This window comes from Oncorhynchus gorbuscha, linkage group LG14 (assembly GCF_021184085.1).
Source record: "Oncorhynchus gorbuscha isolate QuinsamMale2020 ecotype Even-year linkage group LG14, OgorEven_v1.0, whole genome shotgun sequence".
Classification (NCBI taxonomy): Eukaryota; Metazoa; Chordata; class Actinopteri; order Salmoniformes; family Salmonidae; genus Oncorhynchus; species Oncorhynchus gorbuscha.
The window spans coordinates 74,287,550-74,314,970 of record NC_060186.1 but is presented as its reverse complement, the minus strand read 5'-3'; the positions used below and the strand labels follow the sequence as shown (position 1 = coordinate 74,314,970).

At 46.9% G+C, this 27,421-nt stretch overlaps 1 protein-coding gene across 3 annotated transcripts in view; it reads right to left on the bottom strand.

Annotated features, from left to right (window-relative positions):
• The window catches only part of LOC123995397 (B-cell lymphoma/leukemia 11B-like), a 78,039-nt gene extending 51,181 nt beyond the window's left edge, over positions 1–26,858 (bottom strand). Inside the window, exons 1-3 of one of the 3 annotated variants that reach the window (XM_046298973.1) lie at positions 26,301–26,858; positions 25,817–26,008; positions 1,917–2,285 (exon numbers count right to left, since the gene is read on the bottom strand). In XM_046298973.1, the coding sequence (XP_046154929.1) occupies positions 1,917–2,285; positions 25,817–25,880 (433 nt within the window). In that variant the 5' untranslated portion in view covers positions 25,881–26,008; positions 26,301–26,858. Of the gene's footprint in view, positions 1–1,916; positions 2,286–3,578; positions 3,762–25,816 lie in introns of those variants that run through there. The other 2 variants (XM_046298972.1, XM_046298974.1) reach the window with 2 other exon arrangements.
• Positions 26,859–27,421: the final 563 nt, after the last annotated feature.

The following is a 27,421-nucleotide window of genomic DNA, read 5'->3' as shown; positions in this document are numbered from 1 at the left end:
GACCGTGTGTCCTCTATAGTAGTGACTGTGTGTCCTCTATAGTAGTGACTGTGTGACCTCTATAGTAGTGACTGTGTGTCCTCTATAGTAGTGACTGTGTGGCCTCTATAGTAGTGACTGTGTGGCCTCTATAGTAGTGACTGTGTGGCCTCTATAGTAGTGACTGTGTGGCCTCTATAGTAGTGACTGTGTGGCCTCTATAGTAGTGACTGTGTGGCCTCTATAGTAGTGACTGTGTGGCCTCTATAGTAGTGACTGTGTGGCCTCTATAGTAGTGACTGTGTGGCCTCTATAGTAGTGACTGTGTGGCCTCTATAGTAGTGACTGTGTGGCCTCTATAGTAGTGACTGTGTGGCCTCTATAGTAGTGACTGTGTGGCCTCTATAGTAGTGACTGTGTGGCCTCTATAGTAGTGACTGTGTGGCCTCTATAGTAGTGACTGTGTGGCCTCTATAGTAGTGACTGTGTGGCCTCTATAGTAGTGACTGTGTGACCTCTATAGTAGTGACTGTGTGTCCTCTATAGTAGTGACTGTGTGTCCTCTATAGTAGTGACTGTGTGACCTCTATAGTAGTGACTGTGTGACCTCTATAGTAGTGACTGTGTGACCTCTATACTAGTGACTGTGTGACCTCTATAGTAGTGACTGTGTGTCCTCTATAGTAGTGACTGTGTGTCCTCTATAGTAGTGACTGTGTGTCCTCTATAGTAGTGACTGTGTGGCATCTATAGTAGTGACTGTGTGGCCTCTATAGTAGTGACTGTGTGACCTCTATAGTAGTGACTGTGTGTCCTCTATAGTAGTGACTGTGTGGCCTCTATAGTAGTGACTGTGTGGCATCTATAGTAGTGACTGTGTGGCCTCTATAGTAGTGACTGTGTGGCCTCTATAGTAGTGACTGTGTGGCCTCTATAGTAGTGACTCTGTGGCCTTTTAACTTTGAGCTTGTCCCCCTGCAGCTCCACATGCGTATACTAAGCAGACTCTTTAAACCAGATGAATGGTCCTATATCCTCTTTATTAATCCTCTTCTCTGCACCTCCCAGCCACAGCATTTTAATCAGCTTTCTTAACCTTTTGATGCAGCAGAATGTCCTTATGAACACACACAGGGCCTGGCAACGACTCCGCTGTCACGTCCTGGTTGGTTTCAGCAGCAGGGATCCTCCAGGCAGCTTTAGAGCTGGGGCTGCGTAGCGGTGTGTGTATGTGTGTGTGTGTGTGTGTGTGTGGGGTGTGTGTGTGTGTGTGTGTAGGGGTGTGTGTGTGTGTGTGTGTGTGTGTGTGTGTGTGTGTGTAGGGGTGTGTGTGTGTGTGTGTGTGTGTGTGTGTGTGTGTGTGTGTAGGGGTGTGTGTGTGTGTGTGTGTAGGGGTGTGTGTGTGTGTGTGTAGGGGTGTGTGTGTGTGTGTGTGTGTGTGTGTAGGGGTGTGTGTGTGTGTGTGTGTGTGTGTGTGTGTGTGTGTGTGTGTGTGTGTGTGTGTGTGTGTGTGTGTGTGTGTGTGTGTGTGTGTGTGTGTGTGTGTCGGTGTGTGTGTCGGTGTGTGTGTAGGGGTGTGTGTGTGTGTGTGTGTGTGGTGTGTGTGTGTGTGTGTGTGGGTGTGTGTGTGTGTGTGTGTGTGTGTGTGTGTGTGTGTGTGTGTGTGTGTGTGTGTGTGTGTGTGTGTGTGTGTGTGGGGTGTGTGTGTGGGGTGTGTGTGTGTGTGGGTGTGTGTGTGTGTGTGTGTGTGGGGTGTGTGTGTGTGTGTGTGTGTGTGTGTGTGTGTGTGTGTGTTTAATCGAGTGTCAAAACCCACACTGCACTTGATGCCAAACATGTGTGTATTTGTCTTTATAAACCCAAATATTATGTCTCTCCTCCTTCAAAGCATTTGAAACAGAGCCCAACCAATTGTATTCAGACTTCCAGGTTCCTACCTGAGTTTCCTCTTTCCTGCTTGGGACAGATTCCTTTAGCGGGCGTCAGCCTCCTCTCCTCTTCCTCATCCCCATGTGGGGTCACCTGCACCCCCACCTCCACTGGCACCGCCCCTCCTCGTGCCAAGATGGGGGTCCCCCTCTCGCCCGGTTTGGAGAACCCCCCAGGGGCGCGGACTCCTCCACTGCACAGTCTCCTTTTGTGTTCTATGAAGACCAGGATGTCTCCCAGGAGGAAGTTGGTCTGGCACCTCCCACAGGTCAGGAGGTCATGCTCCCCTGGCCCTGCCCTCCTCAGAGTGGGAGTGGGGCTGGGAGTGGACGGCTCCGGGGGTCGAGTTCCCACCCCCGACTCATGATTGGCCTCGGCTGTGGCAAGAAGAAAGGGCGAGGAGAGAGGAGACAGGAGAGAGAGAGATGAGAGGAGAGAGGAAAGATGAGAGGAGAGACGAGACAGGAGAGACAAGAGACGAGACAGGAGAGAGGAGAGATGAGAGATGAGAGAGGAGAAATAAGAGAGGACAAAGGAGAGACGAGAGAGACAGAGGAGAGATGAGAGGAGAGATGAGATGAGAGAGGCGAGAGCAGAGATGAGACAGGAGAGAGACGAGAGAGAGGAGACAGGAGAGAGGAGAGAGGAGAGAGAGAGGAGAGATGAGAGGGGAGACAAGAGAGGAGAGACGAGAGGAGAGAGGGGAGATGAGAGGAGAGAGGAGAGATGAGAGGAGGAGAGAGACGAGACAGGAGAGAGGAGAGATGAGAGGAGAGACGAGAGAGAGACGAGAGATGAGACAGGAGAGATGACAGGAGAGATGAGAGAGAGGAGAGAGGAGAGAGAGAGGAGGAGAGAGAGAGAGAGAGGAGAGAGAGGAGAGAGGAGAGATGAGAGGAGAGACGAGGGAGAGACAGAGGAGAGGAGAGAGAGGAGGAGAGATGAGAGGAGAGAGAGGGGAGAGAGGAGAGATGAGGGGAGGAGAGAGGAGAGAGGAGAGAGGGGAGATGAGAGAGAGGAGAGAGGAGAGACGAGAGGAGATGACGAGATGAGAGAGGGGAGATGAGAGGAGAGAGGGAGGAGAGATGAGAGGAGAGATGAGAGCAGAGACGAGACAGGAGAGACGAGAGACAAGACAGGAGAGAGGAGAGATGAGAGGAGAGAGGCGAGAGCAGAGATGAGACAGGAGAGACGAGAGACGAGACAGGAGAGAGGAGACAGGAGAGAGGAGAGATGAGAGGAGAGATGAGAGGGGAGAGATGAGAGGGGAGAGATGAGAGGAGAGAGGGGAGGAGAGAGGGGAGAGGAGAGACGAGAGGAGAGAGGGGAGATGAGAGGAGAGAGGAGAGAAATGAGAGAGATGACAGGAGAGGAGAGAGAGAGAGAGAGAGAGAGAGAGGAGAGATGAGATGAGAGGAGAGAGAGGAGATGAGAGAAGAGATGACAGGAGAGTGGAGAGAGGAGAGAGGAGAGAGGAGAGATGAGAGATGAGAGGAGAGAGAGGAGATGTCAATCATGGTGTAATCATCAAACAGTTCTAGAACATGTTACATCTGATTGTCTGCAGCACAAACTGTAAAAATATATTAAAAAAGACCACAAAACAACACCACATCTGAAGTTAATCAAAAATTACATGAACATATTTTTCATGTTTTAAATAACGTTACCTGCAAAATCCCATATTTCCATAAGACCATAAATCATTTGCTTGATGCTTATCGTGATGTTTACTCACATCACACAACCATAGAGCTGTACTGATGTGACCGTGCCGTAACAGATTAGCCAACCAAACACCTGAGAGCTTCAGTCTTTATCTGTGAGTTGAGATCAGTGAGTGAAGGTGTGGCTGACACACTATGAGTATAAAGCCATGAACCGTTTCACAGCGGTCGATGGGTTTCCGGTGCAGCTCTCTGCACTACTTTCTGCTTTATGTTCGTATTTGCACCACATGGAAACCTCATTACAAGTATTACATAGTGTCGGCCACATCCACCCTCCCAACAGACGTGTTTATGTGGGGTGGGGGAGGGGGACAGGGAAGGGGGAGTTTTGGGGGAACGTGTGTGTGTGTGTGTGTGTGTGTGTGTGTGTGTGTGTGTGTGTGTGTGTGTGTGTGTGTGTGTGTGTGTGTGTGTGTGTGTGTGTGTGTGTGTGTGTGTGTGTGTGTGTGTGTGTGTGTGTGTGTGTGTGTGTGTGTGTGTGTGTGTGTGTGTACGTGACAGATGTATTCTCCTCAGAAAGCTCTAGAAAGGGACACCACTGCCCTCCTGACACAGGCAACAGCCAGTCTCATTCTTCTGACAGTCGACGCTGTCATCGGTAACCACAAGACCATCTCCCTTGGTTGTTTTACAGTTCCACGGTGTAAATTCCTTCAGGACACTTCCTCTGTAACAATACTCTGATATAACCAGTAGTTTACGGTACGTATATTCTCCAGTGGGCCTGGACGTTCAGGGCATCTGTCTAAGTGGGGAATCCCAGGGAGACGTGATGATGCCTGATGAGAAGGGTAGCAGAGCCTGTCTCCACCGTCTACCACCCACATTCACGGGCACCAGATCAGTGTGTCTGTGTGTGTCTGTGTGTGTGTCTGTGTGTATGTGTATGTGTGTGTCTGTGTGTGTGTGAGAGAGAGTCCTGGGCTTTGTTTATCACACAGGGGAGAGAGGGGGAGAGGGGGAGAGAGGGAGAGGGGGAGAGAGAGGGGGGAGAGAGAGGGGGGAGAGAGGGGAGAGAGGGGGAGAGAGAGGGAGAGAGGGGGAAGAGAGAGAGGGAGAGAGAGGGGAGAGAGACCCTAAACTGGGAGACCTCCTGTAAACTTGCATTCACAGAAGGGGAGAGTAGGAAGAGATTCCCATAGGGCTCTGGTAGAGAGGGGGCTCTGGTAGAGAGTGCACTATATAGGGAATAGGGCTCTGGTAGAGACCCTAAACTGTAATCTGCCCCGGAGACCTCCTGTAAACTTGCATTCACAACTGCTACAGCCAGGCAGTTACACAGTACATGTGTCTCATATATCCCCCTATTCCCATAGGGCTCTGGTAAGAAGTAGTGCACTATATAGGGAATAGGGCTCTGGTAAGAAGTAGTGCACTATATAGGGAATAGGGCTCTGGTAGTGCACTATATAGGGAATAGGGCTCTGGTAAAAAGTAATGCACTAGTCAGGTAAGAAGTAGTGCACTATATAGGGAATAGTGCTCTGGTAAGAAGTAGTGCACTATATAGGGAATAGGGTGCCAAACGCAATGCAGAGAGATTCACACAGTTGCACGTAATCCTCCACTATATCAGTCTTTCTCGTCCCACTCCCTGACCTCTGACCTGCTGGCTGTTGCCCTGAAGTGAGGCTATGACAACAGGTATATTTCTCTCAAACTGTGTCTTGGAACAGAGACAAATCATTTTCTATGTAGTTCTGGGACATGACATCACCTGATGGGCCGTGTGTGAATGTTTTCCAGTAAGGGCTGCGCACGCGTGCGTGCGTGCGTGCGTGCGTGCGTGTGTGTGTGTGTGAGTCTGAGTGACTACTTAGCCCTCATATCAGTCTCATTTCAGTTGCCAGGGGCATTTAAGATGAAATAAACTAAATTCCTAACATGACTTATGCAACTGATGAGATGGGGGGGTGGAAGAAGGAGGGAGAGTGAAAGAGGGAGAGATGGAGAGGGAGAGGGGATGGAGCAACAGAGAGAGAAATGGAGAGGGAGAGGGGATGGAGCAACAGAGAGAGAGAAATGGAGAGGGAGAGGGGATGGAGCAACAGAGAGAGAGAAATGGAGAGGGAAATGGAGAGGGATGGAGCAACAGAGAGAGAAATGGAGAGGGAGAGGGGATGGAGCAACAGAGAGAGAAATGGAGAGGGAGAGGGGATGGAGCAACAGAGAGAGAGAAATGGAGAGGGAGAGGGGATGGAGCAACAGAGAGAGAGAAATGGAGAGGGAGAGGGGATGGAGCAACAGAGAGAGAAATGGAGAGGGAGAGGGGATGGAGCAACAGAGAGAGAAATGGAGAGGGGAGAGGGGATGGAGCAACAGAGAGAGAAATGGAGAGGGAGAGGGGATGGAGCAACAGAGAGAGAGAAATGGAGAGGGGAGAGGGGATGGAGCAACAGAGAGAGAGAAATGGAGAGGGAGAGGGATGGAGCAACAGAGAGAGAAATGGAGAGGAGAGAAATGGGATGGAGCAACAGAGAGAGAAATGGAGAGGGAGAGGGGATGGAGCAACAGAGAGAGAGGAGAATGGAGCAACAGAGGAGAGGGAGATGGAGCAGCAACAGAGAGAGATGAAATGGAGAGGGAGAGGGGATGGAGCAACAGAGAGAGAAATGGAGAGGGAGAGGGGATGGAGCAACAGAGAGAGAAATGAAATGGAGCAGGGAGAGGGGATGGAGCAACAGAGAGAGAAATGGAGAGGGAGAGGGGATGGAGCAACAGAGAGAGAAATGGAGAGGGAGAGGGGATGGAGCAACAGAGAGAGAAATGGAGAGGGAGAGGGGATGGAGCAACAGAGAGAGAAAGGGGATGGAGAGGGAGAGGGATGGAGCAACAGAGAGAGAGAAGAGGGGATGGAGCAACAGGAGAGGGAGATGGAGCAACAGAGAGAGAGAAATGGAGAGGGAGAGGGGATGGAGCAACAGAGAGAGAAATGGAGAGGGAGAGGGGATGGAGCAACAGAGAGAGAAATGGAGAGGGAGAGGGGATGGAGCAACAGAGAGAGAAATGGAGAGGGAGAGGGGATGGAGCAACAGAGAGAGAAATGGAGAGGGAGAGGGGATGGAGCAACAGAGAGAGAAATGGAGAGGGAGAGGGGAGGAGGGGATGGAGCAACAGAGAGAGAAATGGAGAGGGAGAGGGGATGGAGCAACAGAGAGAGAAATGGAGAGGAGAGGGGATGGAGCAACAGAGAGAGATAAATGGAGAGGGAGAGGGGATGGAGCAACAGAGAGAGAAATGGAGAGGGAGAGGGATGGAGCAACAGAGAGAGAGGGAATGGAGAGGAGAGAAATGGAGAGGGAGGGGGATGGAGCAACAGAGAGAGAAATGGAGAGGGGATGGAGCAACAGAGAGAGAAATGGAGCAACAGAGAGAGAAATGGAGAGGGAGAGGGGATGGAGCAACAGAGAGAAATGGAGAGGGAGAGGATGGAGCAACAGAGAGAAATGGAGAGGGGGGATGGAGCAACAGAGAGAGAAATGGAGAGGAGAGGAGGGGATGGAGCAACAGAGAGAGAGGAAATGGAGAGGGGAGAGGGGATGGAGCAACAGAGAGAGAAATGGAGAGGGAGGGGGATGGAGCAACAGAGAGAGAAATGGAGAGGGAGAGGGGATGGAGCAACAGAGAGAGGAAATGGAGCAGGGAGAGGGGATGGAGCAACAGAGAGAGAAATGGAGAGGGAGAGGGGATGGAGCAACAGAGAGAGAGGAGAGGAGAGGGGATGGAGCAACAGACAGAGAAATTGAGGAAGGGACAGAGAGAGAGATGGAGAGAAAGACAGAGAGATAGATGGAGAGAGAGAAAGGAGGGATGGAAAGAGAGAGAGAAGGAGAGAAAGAAAGAGAGAGATGGAGAGACAGAGAGAGAAAGGGAGAGAGAGAGCAGAAAAGGGAGGGTTGAGTAACATGTCCTAGGGGTGGGGAACTTAAATTAGCAGGCGTTGGCACCGTCACAATGCCACAGGAATATCAGCCAAACGCTCGCATCCTCTAACTGAACCCTACCTTCATCAACTCATCATCCACACTGCAGTTAGAGAGAGTGGCACACACACACACACACACACACACACACACACACACACACACACACACACACACACACACACACACACACACACACACACACACACTGGTCAATCAACCCCCAGCACATACTTCACAGCTACATAGCAGTTCTACAGTTCTGTATTCTGAGTGTTGATTAAGTTGAAACCAAACCACTTCACACAGTAACAAACGGTATTAAAATTCTCGGTAACTAAATCTCACATATCAGCACGTTCTCAGTTCTAAAGGAGTTCCATGAAGACACAGCCATCAATCACAGACATTAACTACACCACAGGAATGTAAGCTAGGTGGCATTCTGCTCCTGGGAACAGTTTGATATCCCCTCCGGTTGAGCAGCTATCAGAAGTTTAACAAGATGGGGGGGGGGGGTTCCAGTGCTCAGGGGTGTATAATTAAACACACACACACACCATAACATTTTGTGAAGTGATTGCCAGGGTTATCAACTGTAAAGTTACTGCACCACCTGTTCGACCTACAGCACCCCCTATCAATATGAATAGGAGACAGACTAACAGCACCCCCTATCAATATAAATAGGAGAGAGACAGACTAACAGCACCCCCTATCAGTCTGAACAGGAGAGAGACAGAACCCCTTATCAGTTTGAACCGGAGAGAGACAGAACCCCTTATCAGTTTGAACAGGAGAGAGACAGAACCCCCTATCAGTCTGAACAGGAGAGAGACAGCACCCCCTATCAGTCTGAATAGGAGAGAGACAGAACCCCCTATCAGTCTAAATAGGAGAGAGACAGCACCCCCTATCAGTCTGAACAGGAGAGAGACAGCACGCCCTATCAATCTGAATAGGAGAGAGACAGCACCCCCTATCAGTCTGAATAGGAGAGAGACAGCACCCCCTATCAGTCTGAATAGGAGAGAGACAGACTAACAGCACCCCCATATCAGTCTGAAAAGGAGAGAGACAGAACCCCCTATCAGTCTGAAAAGGAGAGAGACAGCACCCCCTATCAGTCTGAACAGGAGAGAGACAGCACCCCCTATCAGTCTGAAAAGGAGAGAGACAGAACCCCCTATCAGTCTGAATAGGAGAGAGACAGCACCCCCTATCAGTCTGAAAAGGAGAGAGACAGCACCCCCTATCAGTCTGAACAGGAGAGAGACAGCACCCCCTATCAGTCTGAAAAGGAGAGAGACAGAACCCCCTATCAGTCTGAATAGGAGAGAGACTGCACCCCCTATCAGTCTGAAAAGGAGAGAGACAGAACCCCCTATCAGTCTGAAAAGGAGAGAGACAGCACCCCCTATCAGTCTGAAAAGGAGAGAGACAGAACCCCCTATCAGTCTGAAAAGGAGAGAGACAGCACCCCCTATCAGTCTGAACAGGAGAGAGACAGCACCCCCTATCAGTCTGAATAGGAGAGAGACAGAACCCCCTATCAGTCTGAATAGGAGAGAGACAGACTAACAGCACCCCCTATCAGTCTGAATAGGAGAGAGACAGACTAACAGCACCCCCTACCAGTCTGAATAGGAGGGAGACAGACTAACAGCACCCCCTATCAGTCTGAATAGGAGAGAGACAGACTAACAGCACCCCCTACCAGTCTGAATAGGAGAGAGACAGACTAACAGCACCCCTTATCAGTCTGAATAGGAGAGAGACAGAACCCCCTATCAGTCTGAATAGGAGAGAGACAGAACCCCCTATCAGTCTGAATAGGAGAGAGACAGACTAACAGCACCCCCTATCAGTCTGAATAGGAGAGAGACAGACTAACAGCTCCCTCTATCAGTCTGAAAAGGAGAGAGACAGAACCCCCTATCAGTCTGAATAGGAGAGAGACAGCATGCCCTATCAGTCTAAATAGGAGAGAGACAGCACGCCCTATCAGTCTGAATAGGAGAGAGACAGAACCCCTATCAGTCTGAATAGGAGAGAGACAGCACCCCCTATCAGTCTGAATAGGAGAGAGACAGTCTAACAGCACCCCCTATCAGTCTGAATAGGAGAGAGACAGTCTAACAGCACCCCCTATCAGTCTGAATAGGGGAGAGACAGCACCCCCTATCAGTCTGAATAGGAAAGAGACAGACTAACAACACCTCCTATCAGTCTGAACAGGAGAGAGACAGACTAACAGCACCCCCTATCAGTCTGAAAAGGAGAGACAGCACCCCCTATCAGTCTGAAAAGGAGAGAGACAGCACGCCCTATCAGTCTGAATAGGAGAGAGACAGAAACCCCTATCAGTGTGAATAGGAGAGAGACACACTAACAGCACCCCCTATCAGTTTGAATAGGAGAGAGACAGAACCCCCTATCAGTTTGAATAGGAGAGAGACAGCACGCCCTATCAGTCTAAATAGGAGAGAGACAGCGCGCCCTATCAGTCTGAATAGGAGAGAGACAGCACCCCCTATCAGTCTGAATAGGAGAGAGACAGCACCCCCTATCAGTCTGAATAGGAGAGAGACAGCACCCCCTATCAGTCTAAATAGGAGAGAGACAGACTAACAGCACCCCCTATAAGTTTGAATAGGAGAGAGACAGAACCCCCTATCAGTCTGAATAGGAGAGAGACAGCACGCCCTATCAGTCTAAATAGGAGAGAGACAGCACGCCCTATCAGTCTGAATAGGAGAGAGACAGAAACCCCTATCAGTGTGAATAGGAGAGAGACACACTAACAGCACCCCCTATCAGTTTGAATAGGAGAGAGACAGAACCCCCTATCAGTTTGAATAGGAGAGAGACAGCACGCCCTATCAGTCTAAATAGGAGAGAGACAGCGCCCCCTATCAGTCTGAATAGGAGAGAGACAGCACCCCCTATCAGTCTGAATAGGAGAGAGACAGCACCCCCTATCAGTCTAAATAGGAGAGAGACAGACTAACAGCACCCCCTATCAGTCTAAAAGGAGAGAGACAACACCCCCTATCAGTCTGAATAGGAGAGAGACAGACTAACAGCACCCCCTATCAGTCTGAATAGGAGAGAGACAGTCTAACAGCACCTCCTATCAGTCTGAATAGGAGAGAGGCAGACTAACAGCACCCCCTATCAGTCTGAATAGGAGAGAGACAGTCTAACAGCACCTCCTATTAGTCTGAATAGGAGAGAGGTAGACTAACAGCACCCCCTATCAGTCTGAATAGGAGAGAGGCAGATAACAATATAACCCCCTATCAGTCTGAATAGGAGAGAGACAGACTAACAGCACCCCTATCAGTCTGAATAGGAGAGAGACAGACTAACAGCACCCCTTATCAGTCTGAATAGGAGAGAGACAGAACCCCCCCTATCAGTCTGAATAGTCTGAATAGGAGAGAGACAGAACCCCTATCAGTCTGAAAAGGAGAGAGACAGAACCCCCTATCAGTCTGAATAGGAGAGAGACAGAACCCCCTATCAGTCTGAATAGGAGAGAGACAGACTAACAGCACCCCCTATCAGTCTGAATAGGAGAGAGACAGACTAACAGCTCCCCCTATCAGTCTGAAAAGGAGAGAGACAGCACCCCCTATCAGTCTGAAAAGGAGAGAGACAGCACGCCCTATCAGTCTGAATAGGAGAGAGAGACAGAACCCCCCCTATCAGTGTGAATAGGAGAGAGACACACTAACAGCACCCCTATAAGTTTGAATAGGAGAGAGACAGAACCCCCTATCAGTCTGAATAGGAGAGAGACAGCACGCCCTATCAGTCTGAAAAGGAGAGAGACAGAACCCCCTATCAGTCTGAAAAGGAGAGAGACAGCACCCCCTATCAGTCTGAACAGGAGAGAGACAGCACCCCTATCAGTCTAAATAGGAGAGAGACAGCACCCCTATCAGTCTGAATAGGAGAGAGACAGACTAACAGCAACCCCTATCAGTCTGAATAGGAGAGAGACAGACTAACAGCACCCCCTACCAGTCTGAATAGGAGAGAGACAGACTAACAGCACCCCCTATCAGTCTGAATAGGAGAGAGACAGACTAACAGCACCCCCTACCAGTCTGAATAGGAGAGAGACAGACTAACAGCACCCCCTACCAGTCTGAATAGGAGAGAGACAGACTAACAGCACCCCTTATCAGTCTGAATAGGAGAGAGACAGAACCCGCTATCAGTCTGAAAAGGAGAGAGACAGCACGCCCTATCAGTGTGAATAGGAGAGAGACACACTAACAGCACCCCCTATAAGTTTGAATAGGAGAGAGACAGAACCCCCTATCAGTCTGAATAGGAGAGAGACAGCACGCCCAATCAGTCTAAATAGGAGAGAGACAGAACCCCCTATCAGTGTGAATAGGAGAGAGACACACTAACAGCACCCCCTATCAGTTTGAATAGGAGAGAGACAGACTAACAGCACCCCTTATCAGTCTGAATAGGAGAGAGACAGAACCCCCTATCAGTCTGAAAAGGAGAGAGACAGCACGCCCTATCAGTGTGAATAGGAGAGAGACACACTAACAGCACCCCCTATAAGTTTGAATAGGAGAGAGACAGAACCCCCTATCAGTCTGAATAGGAGAGAGACAGCACGCCCTATCAGTCTAAATAGGAGAGAGACAGAACCCCCTATCAGTGTGAATAGGAGAGAGACACACTAACAGCACCCCCTATCAGTTTGAATAGGAGAGAGACAGAACCCCCTATCAGTTTGAATAGGAGAGAGACAGAACGCCCTATCAGTCTAAATAGGAGAGAGACAGCGCGCCCTATCAGTCTGAATAGGAGAGAGACAGAACCCCCTATCAGTCTGAATAGGAGAGAGACACACTAACAGCACCCCCTATCAGTTTGAATAGGAGAGAGACAGAACCCCCTATCAGTTTGAATAGGAGAGAGACAGAACCCCTATCAGTCTGAAATAGGAGAGAGACAGCTAACAGCCCTATCAGTCTGAATAGGAGAGAGACAGCACCCCCTATCAGTCTGAATAGGAGAGAGACAGCACCCCCTATCAGTCTGAATAGGAGAGAGACAGCACCCCCTATCAGTCTAAATAGGAGAGAGACAACACCCCCTATCAGTCTGAATAGGAGAGAGACAGACTAACAGCACCCCCTATCAGTCTGAATAGGAGAGAGACAGACTAACAGCACCCCCTATCAGTCTGAATAGGAGAGAGACAGACTAACAGCTACCCCTATCAGTCTGAAAAGGAGAGAGACAGCACCCCCTATCAGTCTGAAAAGGAGAGAGACAGCACGCCCTATCAGTCTGAATAGGAGAGAGACAGAACCCCCTATCAGTGTGAATAGGAGAGAGACACACTAACAGCACCCCCTATAAGTTTGAATAGGAGAGAGACAGAACCACCTATCAGTCTGAATAGGAGAGAGACAGCATGCCCTATCAGTCTAAATAGGAGAGAGACAGCACGCCCTATCAGTCTGAATAGGAGAGAGACAGAACCCCCTATCAGTGTGAATAGGAGAGAGACACACTAACAGCACCCCCTATCAGTTTGAATAGGAGAGAGACAGAACCCCCTATCAGTTTGAATAGGAGAGAGACAGCACGCCCTATCAGTCTAAATAGGAGAGAGACAGCCCCCTACGCCCTGAATAGGAGAGAGACAGCCCCCCTATCAGTCTGAATAGGAGAGAGACAGCACCCCCTATCAGTCTGAATAGGAGAGAGACAGCACCCCCTATCAGTCTGAATAGGAGAGAGACAGTCTAACAGCACCTCCTATCAGTCTGAATAGGAGAGAGGCAGACTAACAGCACCCCCTATCAGTCTGAATAGGAGAGAGACAGAACCCCTAACAGCACCCCCTATCAGTCTGAATAGGAGAGAGACAGACTAACAGCACCCCTATCAGTCTGAATAGGAGAGAGACAGACTAACAGCACCCCTATCAGTCTGAATAGGGAGAGACAGAACCCCCTATCAGTCTGAATAGGAGAGAGACAGACTAACAATAGCACCCCCTATCAGTCTGAATAGGAGAGAGACAGACTAACAGCACCCCTATCAGTCTGAAAAGGAGAGAGACAGCACCCCCCTATCAGTCTGAATAGGAGGAGAGACAATAGGAGAGAGACAGACTACGCCCTATCAGTCTGAATAGGAGAGACAGAACACTCCTATCAGTCTGAATAGGAGAGAGACACACTAACAGCACCCCCTATCAGTTTGAATAGGAGAGAGAGACAGAACCCCCCCCTATCAGTCTGAATAGGAGAGAGACAGCACACCCTATCAGTCTAAATAGGAGAGAGACAGCACGCCCCCTATCAGTCTGAATAGGAGAGAGACAGAAACCAGACCTATCAGTGTGAATAGGAGAGAGACACACTAACAGCACCCCCCTATCAGTTTGAATAGGAGAGAGACAGAACCCCCTATCAGTCTGAATAGGAGAGGAGACAGACAGTCTGAATAGGAGAGACACGCCCTATCAGTCTAAATAGGAGAGAGACAGCACGCCCTATCAGTCTGAATAGGAGAGAGACAGAAACCCCTATCAGTGTGAATAGGAGAGAGACACACTAACAGCACCCCCTATCAGTTTGAATAGGAGAGAGACAGAACCCCCTATCAGTTTGAATAGGAGAGAGACAGCACGCCCTATCAGTCTAAATAGGAGAGAGACAGCGCGCCCTATCAGTCTGAATAGGAGAGAGACAGCACCCCCTATCAGTCTGAATAGGAGAGAGACAGCACCCCCTATCAGTCTGAATAGGAGAGAGACAGCAACCCCTATCAGTCTAAATAGGAGAGAGACAGACTAACAGCACCCCCTATCAGTCTGAAAAGGAGAGAGACAACACCCCCTATCAGTCTGAATAGGAGAGAGACAGACTAACAGCACCCCCTATCTGTCTGAATAGGAGAGAGACAGTCTAACAGCACCTCCTATCAGTCTGAATAGGAGAGAGGCAGACTAACAGCACCCCCTATCAGTCTGAATAGGAGAGAGACAGTCTAACAGCACCTCCTATTAGTCTGAATAGGAGAGAGGTAGACTAACAGCACCCCCTATCAGTCTGAATAGGAGAGAGGCAGACTAACAGCACCCCCTATCAGTCTGAATAGGAGAGAGACAGACTAACAGCACCCCCTACCAGTCTGAATAGGAGAGAGACAGACTAACAGCACCCCTTATCAGTCTGAATAGGAGAGAGACAGAACCCCCTATCAGTCTGAAAAGGAGAGAGACAGAACCCCCTATCAGTCTGAATAGGAGAGAGACAGAACCCCCTATCAGTCTGAATAGGAGAGAGACAGACTAACAGCACCCCCTATCAGTCTGAATAGGAGAGAGACAGACTAACAGCTCCCCCTATCAGTCTGAAAAGGAGAGAGACAGCACCCCCTATCAGTCTGAAAAGGAGAGAGACAGCACGCCCTATCAGTCTGAATAGGAGAGAGACAGAACCCCCTATCAGTGTGAATAGGAGAGAGACACACTAACAGCACCCCCTATAAGTTTGAATAGGAGAAAGACAGAACCCCCTATCAGTCTGAATAGGAGAGAGACAGCACGCCCTATCAGTCTGAAAAGAGGAGAGACAGAACCCCCTATCAGTCTGAAAAGGAGAGAGACAGCACCCCCTATCAGTCTGAACAGGAGAGAGACAGCACCCCCTATCAGTCTAAATAGGAGAGAGACAGCACCCCCTATCAGTCTGAATAGGAGAGAGACAGACTAACAGCACCCCCTATCAGTCTGAATAGGAGAGAGACAGACTAACAGCACCCCCTACCAGTCTGAATAGGAGAGAGACAGACTAACAGCACCCCCTATCAGTCTGAATAGGAGAGAGACAGACTAACAGCACCCCCTACCAGTCTGAATAGGAGAGAGACAGACTAACAGCACCCCCTACCAGTCTGAATAGGAGAGAGACAGACTAACAGCACCCCTTATCAGTCTGAATAGGAGAGAGACAGCTCCCCCTATCAGTCTGAAAAGGAGAGAGACAGCACCCCCTATCAGTCTGAAAAGGAGAGAGACAGAACCCCCTATCAGTGTGAATAGGAGTGAGACACACTAACAGCACCCCCTATCAGTTTGAATAGGAGAGAGACAGAACCCCCTATCAGTTTGAATAGGAGAGAGACAGAACGCCCTATCAGTCTAAATAGGAGAGAGACAGCGCGCCCTATCAGTCTGAATAGGAGAGAGACAGCACCCCCTATCAGTCTGAATAGGAGAGAGACAGCACCCCCTATCAGTCTGAATAGGAGAGAGACAGCACCCCCTATCAGTCTAAATAGGAGAGAGACAACACCCCCTATCAGTCTGAATAGGAGAGAGACAGACTAACAGCACCCCCTATCAGTCTGAATAGGAGACAGACAGTCTAACAGCACCTCCTATCAGTCTGAATAGGAGAGAGGCAGACTAACAGCACCCCCTGTCAGTCTGAATAGGAGAGAGACAGTCTAACAGCACCTCCTATCAGTCTGAATAGGAGAGAGACAACACCCCCTATCAGTCTGAATAGGAGAGAGACAGACTAACAGCACCCCCTATCAGTCTGAATAGGAGAGAGGCAGACTAACAGCACCCTCTATCAGTCTGAATAGGAGAGAGACAGTCTAACAGCACCTCCTATCAGTCTGAATAGGAGAGAGGCAGACTAACAGCACCCCCTATCAGTCTGAATAGGAGAGAGACAGCACCCCCTATCAGTCTAAATAGGAGAGAGACAGACTAACAGCACCCCCTATCAGTCTGAAAAGGAGAGAGACAGACTAACAGCACCCCCTATCAGTCTGAATAGGAGAGAGACAGACTAACAGCACCCCCTATCAGTCTGAATAGGAGAGAGGCAGACTAACAGCACCCCCTATCAGTCTGAATAGGAGAGAGACAGCACCCCCTATCAGTCTGAACAGGAGAGAGACAGCACCCCCTATCAGTCTGAATAGGAGAGAGACAGCACCCCCTATCAGTCTGAACAGGAGAGAGACAGCACCCCCTATCAGTGTGAATAGGAGAGGACAGACTAACAGCACCCCCTATCAGTCTGAACAGGAGAGAGACAGCACCCCCTATCAGTGTGAATAGGAGAGAGACAGCACCCCCTATCAGTGTGAATAGGAGAGAGACAGCACCCCCTATCAGTGTGAATAGGAGAGAGACAGCACCCCCTATCAGTGTGAATAGGAGAGAGACAGTTGCTGATCTAATACTTCATCCTCAAATAAGATAAATATATTAGATTGATTAGATTGATGTACATGAACAAAACCACAAAAATAAAAAATAAATATTAAATAATCATTTAGAGATTGTCCCAAACCGATAGTCTGTCTCTCTCCTATTCAGACTGATATAGGGTAATGCTACAGTGTCCCAAACCGATAGTCTGTCTCTCTCCTATTCAGACTGATATAGGGTGATGCTACAGTGTCCCAAACCGATAGTACGCTACAGTGTCTCAAACCGATAAGTCTGTCTCTCTCCTATTCAGACTGATATAGGGTGATGCTACAGTGTCTCAAACCGATAGTATGCTACAGTGTCTCAAACCGATAAGTCTGTCTCTCTCCTATTCGGACTGATATAGGGTGATGCTACAGTGTCCCAAACCGATAGTACGCTACAGTGTCTCAAACCGATAGTACGCTACAGTGTCCCAAACCGATAGTCTGTCTCTCTCCTATTCAGACTGATAGGGGGTGATGCTACAGTGTCCCAAACCGATAGTACGCTACAGTGTCCCAAACCGATAGTACGCTACAGTGTCCCAAACCGAGAGTACCGCTACAGTGTCCCAAACCGATAGTACGCTACAGTGTCCCAAACCGATAGTACGCTACAGTGTCCCAAACCGATAGTACGCTACAGTGTCCCAAACCGAGAGTACCGCTACAGTGTCCCAAACCGATAGTACCGCTACAGTGTCCCAAACCGATAGTACGCTACAGTGTCCCAAACCGATAGTACGCTACAGTGTCCCAAACCGATAGTACGCTACAGTGTCCCAAACCGAGAGTACCGCTACAGTGTCCCAAACCGATAGTCTGTCTCTCTCCTATTCAGACTGATATAGGGTGATGCTACAGTGTCCCAAACCGATAGTACGCTACAGTGTCTCAAACCGATAAGTCTGTCTCTCTCCTATTCGGACTGATATAGGGTGATGCTACAGTGTCCCAAACCGATAGTACGCTACAGTGTCTCAAACCGATAGTACGCTACAGTGTCCCAAACCGATAGTCTGTCTCTCTCCTATTCAGACTGATAGGGGGTGATGCTACAGTGTCCCAAACCGATAGTACGCTACAGTGTCCCAAACCGATAGTACGCTACAGTGTCCCAAACCGAGAGTACCGCTACAGTGTCTCAAACCGAGAGTACCGCTACAGTGTCCCAAACCGATAGTATGCTACAGTGTCTCAAACCGATAGTACGCTACAGTGTCCCAAACCGATAGTCTGTCTCTCTCCTATTCAGACTGATAGGGGGTGATGCTACAGTGTCCCAAACCGATAGTACGCTACAGTGTCCCAAACCGATAGTACGCTACAGTGTCCCAAACCGATAGTATGCTACAGTGTCCCAAACCGATAGTACGCTACAGTGTCCCAAACCGAGAGTACCGCTACAGTGTCCCAAACCGATAGTACGCTACAGTGCTTCAGTTCATTGAAAGCAGACTAAGTCCAGGGTGTCTGACAGAGAGAGAAACGTCTAGAATGGGTTTAGACCTGTCCTGTGCCCCCTTTGTTTTCCCTTCAACCACTGGCTGTGTTAACACACACAGACACATACCAATGCACATACACACACACACACACACACACACACACAGGCACATACCAATGCACACACACACACACACACACACACACACACACACACACACACACACACACACACACACACACACACACACACACACACACACACACACACGCACACACACACACACACACACCCACACTCACACTCACACACACACACACACACATACACACGCACACACACACGCACGCACGCACACACACACAGCAATACATACTAATTCTAATGACATGCCGTCCTGTTTCACCGTGCCTGCAGTCTGTAACTACTGATCCGTTGTGTGCTGTGTGTGCGTGTGCGTGTGCGTGTGCGTGTGCGTGTGTGTGTGTGTGTGTGTGTGTGTGTGTGTGTGTGTGTGTGTGTGTGTGTGTGTGTGTGTGTGTGTGTGTGTGTGTGTGTGTGTGTGTGTGTGTGCTGTGTGCGTGCTGTGTGCGTGTGTGTGTGTGTGTGCGTGCGTGCGTGTGAATGTCCCTATTCTGAATGGAAACAAATACTTCATTAACATCCACCAACTCCCAGGAAGAAAATGTAGTGATCAAACATCCTTGTACTTGATGTCCATGTCCCACAGGAGATCTGCTGAGACAGGCTATCATTCATGTGCGTCTTTGAATAACACACTTACAGGCTGCTGTATGTACATAGACCCTCCATCTGTAACAGCACATACTGATTATGACCATGCTTGATCAGATACCGTCAAATGAGGATCCTAAGACCACGCAGAGGAACAAAACATCACTGTCCCGCTCCACTCTAACACATCACAATAAAGATCAGATTTCCACAGTAATGGCCAGAGTCTTCAAACTGTCAGGAAAGTTTATAAAGTTTATACAGAAGTTTATACAGTTTATGTCTCTGCATGAGAGAAAGAGAGAGAGAGAGAGAGAGAGAGAGAGAGAGAGAGAGAGAGAGAGAGAGAGAGACGGAGAACGAGAGAGAGACAGAGAGAGACGGAGAACGAGAGAGAGGAGAGAGAGAGGAGAAAGAGAATGAGAGAAGGAGAATGAGAGAGAGACAGAGAAAGAGAGAGAGAGAGAGACAGAGAAAGAGAGAGAGAGAGAGAATGAGAGAAAGAGAACGAGAGAGAGACAGAGAAAGAGAGAGAGAGAGAGAGAATGAGAGAAGGAGAATGAGAGAGAGACAGAGAAAGAGAGAGAGAGAGAGAGAGAGAGAGACAGAGAGAGAGAGAGAGAGAGAGAGAGAGAGAGAGAGAGAGAGAGAGAGAGAGAGAGAAGAGAGAGAGAGAAAAAGGAGAGAGAAAATGAGAAAGAGAACGAGAACAAGAGAGAATTACAGTATAGTTTTACAGTCAGAAGGTCCAGAAATATGCTGATATTCTAGTTCTCTTCTGTTCCTCCCAACATGAGCATGACCTGTAAGGCCCATCGCTGCAGGCTAACTAGCTGGGCTGAACAGGTCTTCAAACAGACATCATAATACAGCCAAGATATCTTGTTGACTCAATCAAACTGGCAGTTTTGTTTACCCCATCTTCGACCTGACATCCTCCTTTAATCTTTGGTCTCATTCCCTACCTCCTCTCCTCTCCCTACCTTCCTACCTCCTCTCCCTCCTCTTCTCTCCCTCCTCTCCTCTCCTCTTCCTACCTCCCTACATCCCTCCTCTCCCTACTTCCCAACCTCCTCTCCCTACCTCCCTCCTCTCCCAAGCTCTTTCCCTCCCCTCTTCTCCCTCCTCTCCTCTTCCTACCTCCCTACCTCTCCTTACCTCCCTACTCCCTCTCCTCTCCCTACCTCCCTATGTCCCACCTCTCCCTACTTGCCTTCCTACTCTCCCCTCGCCCTTCCTCCCAGATGGGTGTATTGCCTCCACAGCTAACCTGGGGGATGTTGCGTGATACATGTGTTTGTATGTATTTGGATAATTAATTTGCAGGGCCTATATTGCAAATGCAGACATGGACACATGCAAACACATACCCTCACACACACAGATGACTACACACACATACACACACATACAATGCATGCTTACACACACAGACACACACACACACAATGCATACTTACACACAAAGACACACACACAATGCATGCTTACACACACAGACACACACACAATGCATGCTTACACACACAGACACACACACAATGCATGCTTACACACACAGACACACACACAACAATGCATGCTTACACACACAGACACACACACACACAATGCATGCTTACACACAAAGACACACACACAATGCATGCTTACACACACAGACACACACACAATGCATGCTTACACACACAGACACACACACAATGCATGCTTACACACACAGACACACACACAATGCATGCTTACACACACAGACACACACACAATGCATGCTTACACACACAGACACACACACAATGCATGCTTACACACACAGACACACACACAATGCATGCTTACACACACAGACATAGCTGGACAAACGTAGGGGCAGGCGGTGAGATAGATGGTCAGATGGACACACACACACACACACACACACACACACACACACACACACACACACACACACACACACACACACACACACACACACACACACACACATATTCTACATTCTCTCTCTCCTTGTCTCTCTCTCTTGTCATTCTCTCTCTCTCTCTCTCTCCTTGTCTCTCTCTTGTTATTCTCTCTCTCTCCTTGTCTCTCTTGTTATTCTCTCTCTCCTTGTCTCTCTCTTGTTATTCTCTCTCTCCTTGTCTCTCTCTTGTCATTCTCTCTCTCTCCTTCTCTCTCTTATCATTCTCTCTGTCCTAGTTTACAGTCTAATAAACCAAATTCAGAGATTGTCTAAATTGTATTTCAAGTTAAAGTTGAATCATTTAAATGTTGGGTCAGTAACTGTTCTATCCTTCCCAGACATAAATAAACACACACACACACACCACATTAACTCATATCCTGTAAGCTATCGATCTGAAGGTAAGTCATATAGAAACGACAGTTAGAGACACCCCTTTTACCCTGTGGACCTCTGGGTAAAAAGCAGGACAGTGAGACAGACACACAGTGTGAGATCTTCCTCATAGGTAACTCTAAGTTGTCGATGTAGTGGGTAAAAAGCAGGACAGTGAGACAGACACACAGTGTGAGATCTTCCTCATAGGTAACTCTAAGTTGTCGATGTAGTGGGTAAAAAGCAGGACAGTGAGACAGACACACAGTGTGAGATCTTCCTCATAGGTAACTCTAAGTTGTCGATGTAGTGGGTAAAAAGCAGGACAGTGAGACAGACACACAGTGTGAGATCTTCCTCATAGGTAACTCTAAGTTGTCGACAGTGAGACAGACACACAGTGTGAGATCTTCCTCATAGGTAACTCTAAGTTGTCGATGTTTAGTGGGTCAAACGGCATTAAAACAACAACAAAAACAAACAGAAAATATTTGGGATCCTCGGTTTGTTCCTTAGATCTGTAAGCTAATGAGTCACAAAGAGGAGTAGACAGGGAGTTACTATAGTGGTGGAATGTCCCCTGAGCCCTGTGTGATGTTTTGAGCTGCACCCTGGGACTGTTGATGGGTTTAAACACAGTCCTGCTTCAGGCTCACCTGTCCATCACCCTCACCGATTCCTCTCAGCTGAATAAAACTGCGGGGTGATTCGTCTGACAGAAAATAACACTGTTTCTGCCACTAACACACAATGCAGTTGTATCGTCTCTTACAGGAATACATGTGATCTAACTATACACATAGTAGGTGCAAGGCAACAGGCAACCTCTATTGCAGTACTCATGAGCAGTGAGCACATTATCTGCATACTTGGGGAAGGGGATTGCTGTGAACCTGATGAAAAACACCTGTAATACCAATTTCCTGTCCTAATCCTGTTGCTGATGAATTAAACTGACATCAATTTGGACTCCTCTCAACCTGCTATGAAAAGAGAATCAAACCACCTGATTTTTGTATTTCTCAGGCCTGTAGACAACGGCATGATTGCTGCTGTTTGAAAGGTGACAGCGGAAGTCAGCCAGCTGCGGGTGACAGGGAACACCGCACAGCAGATGGAGGCTGCATGCCGAGGCTACACCGATGTTACGGACTCATCAGCCCACGAGGCCACGTCACAACTGACAATAACAGGATCTACACTGAGAAAGTAGTCTTTCCTTTGTCTTGGTGAAATTTTAGAAAGCCATGTGACGTGCAAAATACGTTTTGTTAAAAATACATTGGTTATTGGTTATATTCATGCTGTCATGATTTTATTAGCTTTTTAAAAAGTATTATTAATTGGCATTGATATTTGAGGTCGGGGATTAAAACACTGAAAGATTAAAAATGATAGAATATAAAGAAGATGAAAACATGTAATATAATGGGTTAAATCCAGTGAAAACGGGGGCAGAGTAAATGATTAGTCTAGATGTTAAATGGCGGTGTGTGGGATAGAACGGGTCTAACCCTGCTCAACAAGAAACACATTGGACACAGATTACATCACAGACCTCTGTTATGAATTAGCTAGATTAGGCCACTATGAAATTGGATTTACGCACGGGAGAGAGCACTGGGAAAACTCTGGATTGATTTCAAATTGGATTATCTGACTTTAAAAAAAGAATAATATGCCCACAAGCATCTTCAATCAGATGTAGCCTAATCTATAACATAACAGGTCGTGCCTGGAAAAATCACATCGATAAACTACACATGACTCGTGATTTAAGGCAGTAAATGAAGGACTTCCTACTTGAATCCACCAGCGTGGAATCCACAACGAAGAAGCAAATAGCTCAAACATTTCGGTGACCTTTTCGGTGAATAATTTAGATACATTTTCCAGTAAGTTATACCAGACGGCTGAACATCGACTGCATTTGTACAAGCTTGATCCACATGCTCTTTCTTGGCCCCAATAATTTAGTATTCAGATTGGGATTTTTGTAAATAAAGTTTGGGTCTACAATGCACAATATACCGATAAAACGCCTATGCAGCAGCAGCTGCCGCGGTCAAAATAAACTAAAGAAACTAGACTGCGTAGAATAATGACAGAATTAACATGCACCTGCATTTCACACTGACATAATAAATAGGGATAATGTGGCAGAAAATGATATAGGCGACACCATCCTCAAAATGCATGACTGAAATAAAACATGATCTCAAGGAAATCATGACTGGAATAAAACATGATCTCAAGGAAATCATGACTGGAATAAAACATGATCTCAAGGAAATCATGACTGGAATAAAACATGATCTGGAATAAAATAAAACATGATCTCAAGGAAATCATGACTGGAATAAAACATGATCTCAAGGAAATCATGACTGGAATAAAACATGATCTCAAGGAAATCATGACTGGAATAAAACATGATCTCAAGGAAATCATGACTGGAATAAAACATGATCTCAAGGAAATCATGACTGGAATAAAACATGATCTCAAGGAAATCATGACTGGATCTCAAGGAAATCATGAAAATAAAACATGATCTCAAGGAAATCATGACTGGAATAAAACATGATCTCAAGGAAATCATGACTGGAATAAAACATGATCTCAAGGAAATCATGACTGGAATAAAACATGATCTCAAGGAAATCATGACTGGAATAAAACATGATCTCAAGAAATCTCTGGAATAAAACATGATCTCAAGGAAATCATGACTGGAATAAAACATGATCTCAAGGAAATCATGACTGGAATAAAACATGATCTCAAGGAAATCATGACTGGAATAAAACATGATCTCAAGGAAATCATGACTGGAATAAAACATGATCTCAAGGAAATCATGACTGGAATAAAACATGATCTCAAAATCATGGAAATCATGACTGGAATAAAACATGATCTCAAGGAAATCATGACTGGAATAAAACATGATCTCAAGGAAATCATGACTGGAATAAAACATGATCTCAAGGAAATCATGATCTCAAGGAAATAAAATAAAACATGATCTCAAGGAAATCATGACTGGAATAAAACATGATCTCAAGGAAATCATGACTGGAATAAAACATGATCTCAAGGAAATCATCATGACTGGAATAAAACATGATCTCAAGGAAATCATGACTGGAATAAATCTCACATGACTGGAATAAAACAATCTCAAGGAAATCATGACTGGAATAAAACATGATCTCAAGGAAATCATGACTGGAATAAAACATGATCTCAAGGAAATCATGACTGGAATAATACATGATCTCAAGGAAATCATGACTGAACATGAAGATAATATATTACACGACGCAATGACCATGGCACTATTCTAAATATTGGTGCAGTGATGAGTGACTGAACATGAGATAATATAGAGAGAGAGAGGCACTATTCTAGAGAGAGAGAGAGAGAGAGAGAGAGAGAGAGAGAGAGAGAGAGAGAGAGAGAGAGAGAGAGAGAGAGAGAGAGAGAGAGAGAGAGAGAGAGAGAGAGAGAGAGCGAAAGAGAGAGAGATCCTATAAATTGAATGATAAGGTAATATTATTATTATTTTATGTATGACTAAAGTCTAATTGCAAAGAAATGTAAAACCTTCCAAGAAAACGTGACGGCAGGCTATTCATCCTAACACAGTAGCGTGTGACTGTCACACGTGTTCTCGCCAAATTGTACTTTAAAACACATGCAATTTGAATAGAATATAGTTTCCCAAACTATGGATGATGATTGGGTCGTGTGTCCTGTGTGGCTCAGTTGATAGAGGCTATGGGTTCAATTCCCACGGGGGACCAGTGTGAAAATGTATGGGCTTACTAATGTAAGCTGCTCTCGATATGACTAAAATAAAGAAATCTGTGATGTCTCCTGATATGAAAATGGTTTTAGAACACCTATTCATACAAGGGTTTTCATTAACCCTGGACAGTTACGCACATGGACACAAATGTAAGAATGGAACAATAAGTTACAATAATTAATAAATACGTTAACTTTTAATGTGGAATTTAAAATTGTTAAATTAAATAGTACGTTTTGGTTGCACAATTATTGTGGTATTAAATGTTAATGAATGATTGCATAAATATGCCCAAAACATGCACATATGAAGGCGTCATAATAACCATGAATGTACTTTTTCATTTTTCATGCCATCAGCGGGTCTTCACAAATAAAGTTATTCTGCACTTTCCATTTTTCAGGTTTTGCAGCTAGTGCTTTAAAATCAGACCATTCCATCCCTCTTGGAAAAGATCAAAAAGTGGTTTGCAATTAAACATAAACAGCTAAATATATGTTTATAGTATACCGTGTTGCTCCAGTATCACACTGTAAACATGTACATTCATCCTAATTCATTGCCAGTGATAATGGTAATTGAATTCAGTATTTTATATACAAAATTCCCATATTTAGGCTATTATCAAATGATCTATAAGGTGATCATACTCACGTCGTATTGTTTCTCTTTGAGACAGTGATAGGTGCTGAGGGTTCCCCTGCTTGCGACGGGACATTGCCCCTGCATCTACTCTGGCATCGCCCGGAAAACTGCGCGTGGGTTCGGCTTGCTCCGTGGTGCTCCGCTGGTCTGGTGCCCGGTAACTTTTTCAAAGTGCTTCGAATTGAGACGACTAACATGAAGCTACAGTAAGTGAAAAAGAGCCAAGTTTTTTTATTGCAGTTGTTGAAAGGCGGGTAAAACGTTTGTCAACTGACCAGTCCTCGCAGAATTATTTCACCCTAAGCGCAACACCTGGAGGGGTTAAACTGTTGGAGTTACAGCAGACACATGCAAGTTCATGCAAATATTTCTGCTTGGTTATTTTGTGTCAATAACCTCAACGGAATTACTGCAATAATTGCAGAGAATAAAAAGAATTGGAATTCTGACGAGGTGCCCTCTGCCCTCTGCGTTCACTACTGGGGTAGCCTACCGTGGATGCCACTCTTCGCTCGATGGGCCAATATTCGATTCAACTGTCACCTCTTCTCCTCTGTTATTTTCTTGCAGAATTACAACAAATGTCCTATTAATTCAATAACTGAACCCAAAAAATTCCACCGGTGTTGGGTCTGCTAGGTGCTGTGAGCTTTGGCACCATTCAGTCCTCGCGGTGCGAGTCTTGACAGTAGCGAAAGGAATGGCACAGAACTCTCCGCTCGAGGAGTTGACAGAGGGAGACGGAGACAGACCAACAGCCAGCCAGTCAGAACACCTCCTATTTGTCTCCTTCCAAACAGCCGAGGTCCAATGTTTCCTGATGTCTCTTTCTCCTTTCACAGTGTCGAGTTTGTCCTATCGCTTTAGGAGAATCCCGCGTGTGTGTGTGGCTGGGATTGCCTCCGTAGAATGGGATAAGACTTCAGATTCAAGTGCAGGACGTGACGTTGCGTCCACGCTGAGAGAGACATCAGTGCGACTTGGGAGGCTACGAGCAGTGACTCGCGCGCCCATTTAGTGGGCTATCGTTAGTGCGCGCGTTTGGCGCGTGCGGGAAGGAATCAAGTGGACACGGAGAAACCAAAACAACCCAGTTCCGGTGCAGACGAACCGTTCCAAATTGGTTTCACAATGATATGATGGCATATCATGTCACTGATTTCAAGATCGATTTTGATTTTTTTCAGTAAGTAAGGCTACTTTGAGTCTGATAAATTAATTGAAGACTGACTTTTAAGCAATACGCATAGAAGCGGGATTCTTCAACATTCAGTACGGACATTGGCTTTTCGTAAATGCTATAGCAATTTTTCCTTAAGCCTATGTTTATCACTAATGCAATGTTTCAGTTATTTATAATGTTGCACATTTGTAGGCTAGAAGAAGACACGTAGACCTACAGAACAATAATGCAAAATAATAAACAATAATTTTTTTTAAACTATACATTGTTGTGAGGACAATATATTTAATTGTGTGCATTTATAACGATTCTTGAATTGATTGATTGATTAATTGAGGTAGCGAACGTGTAATATTTCAAAGCAATAAAAATAACTGGAAAAGCAATGAATTACTACAAAAGACAGACATACTGCACAGGTATGTCAAGGC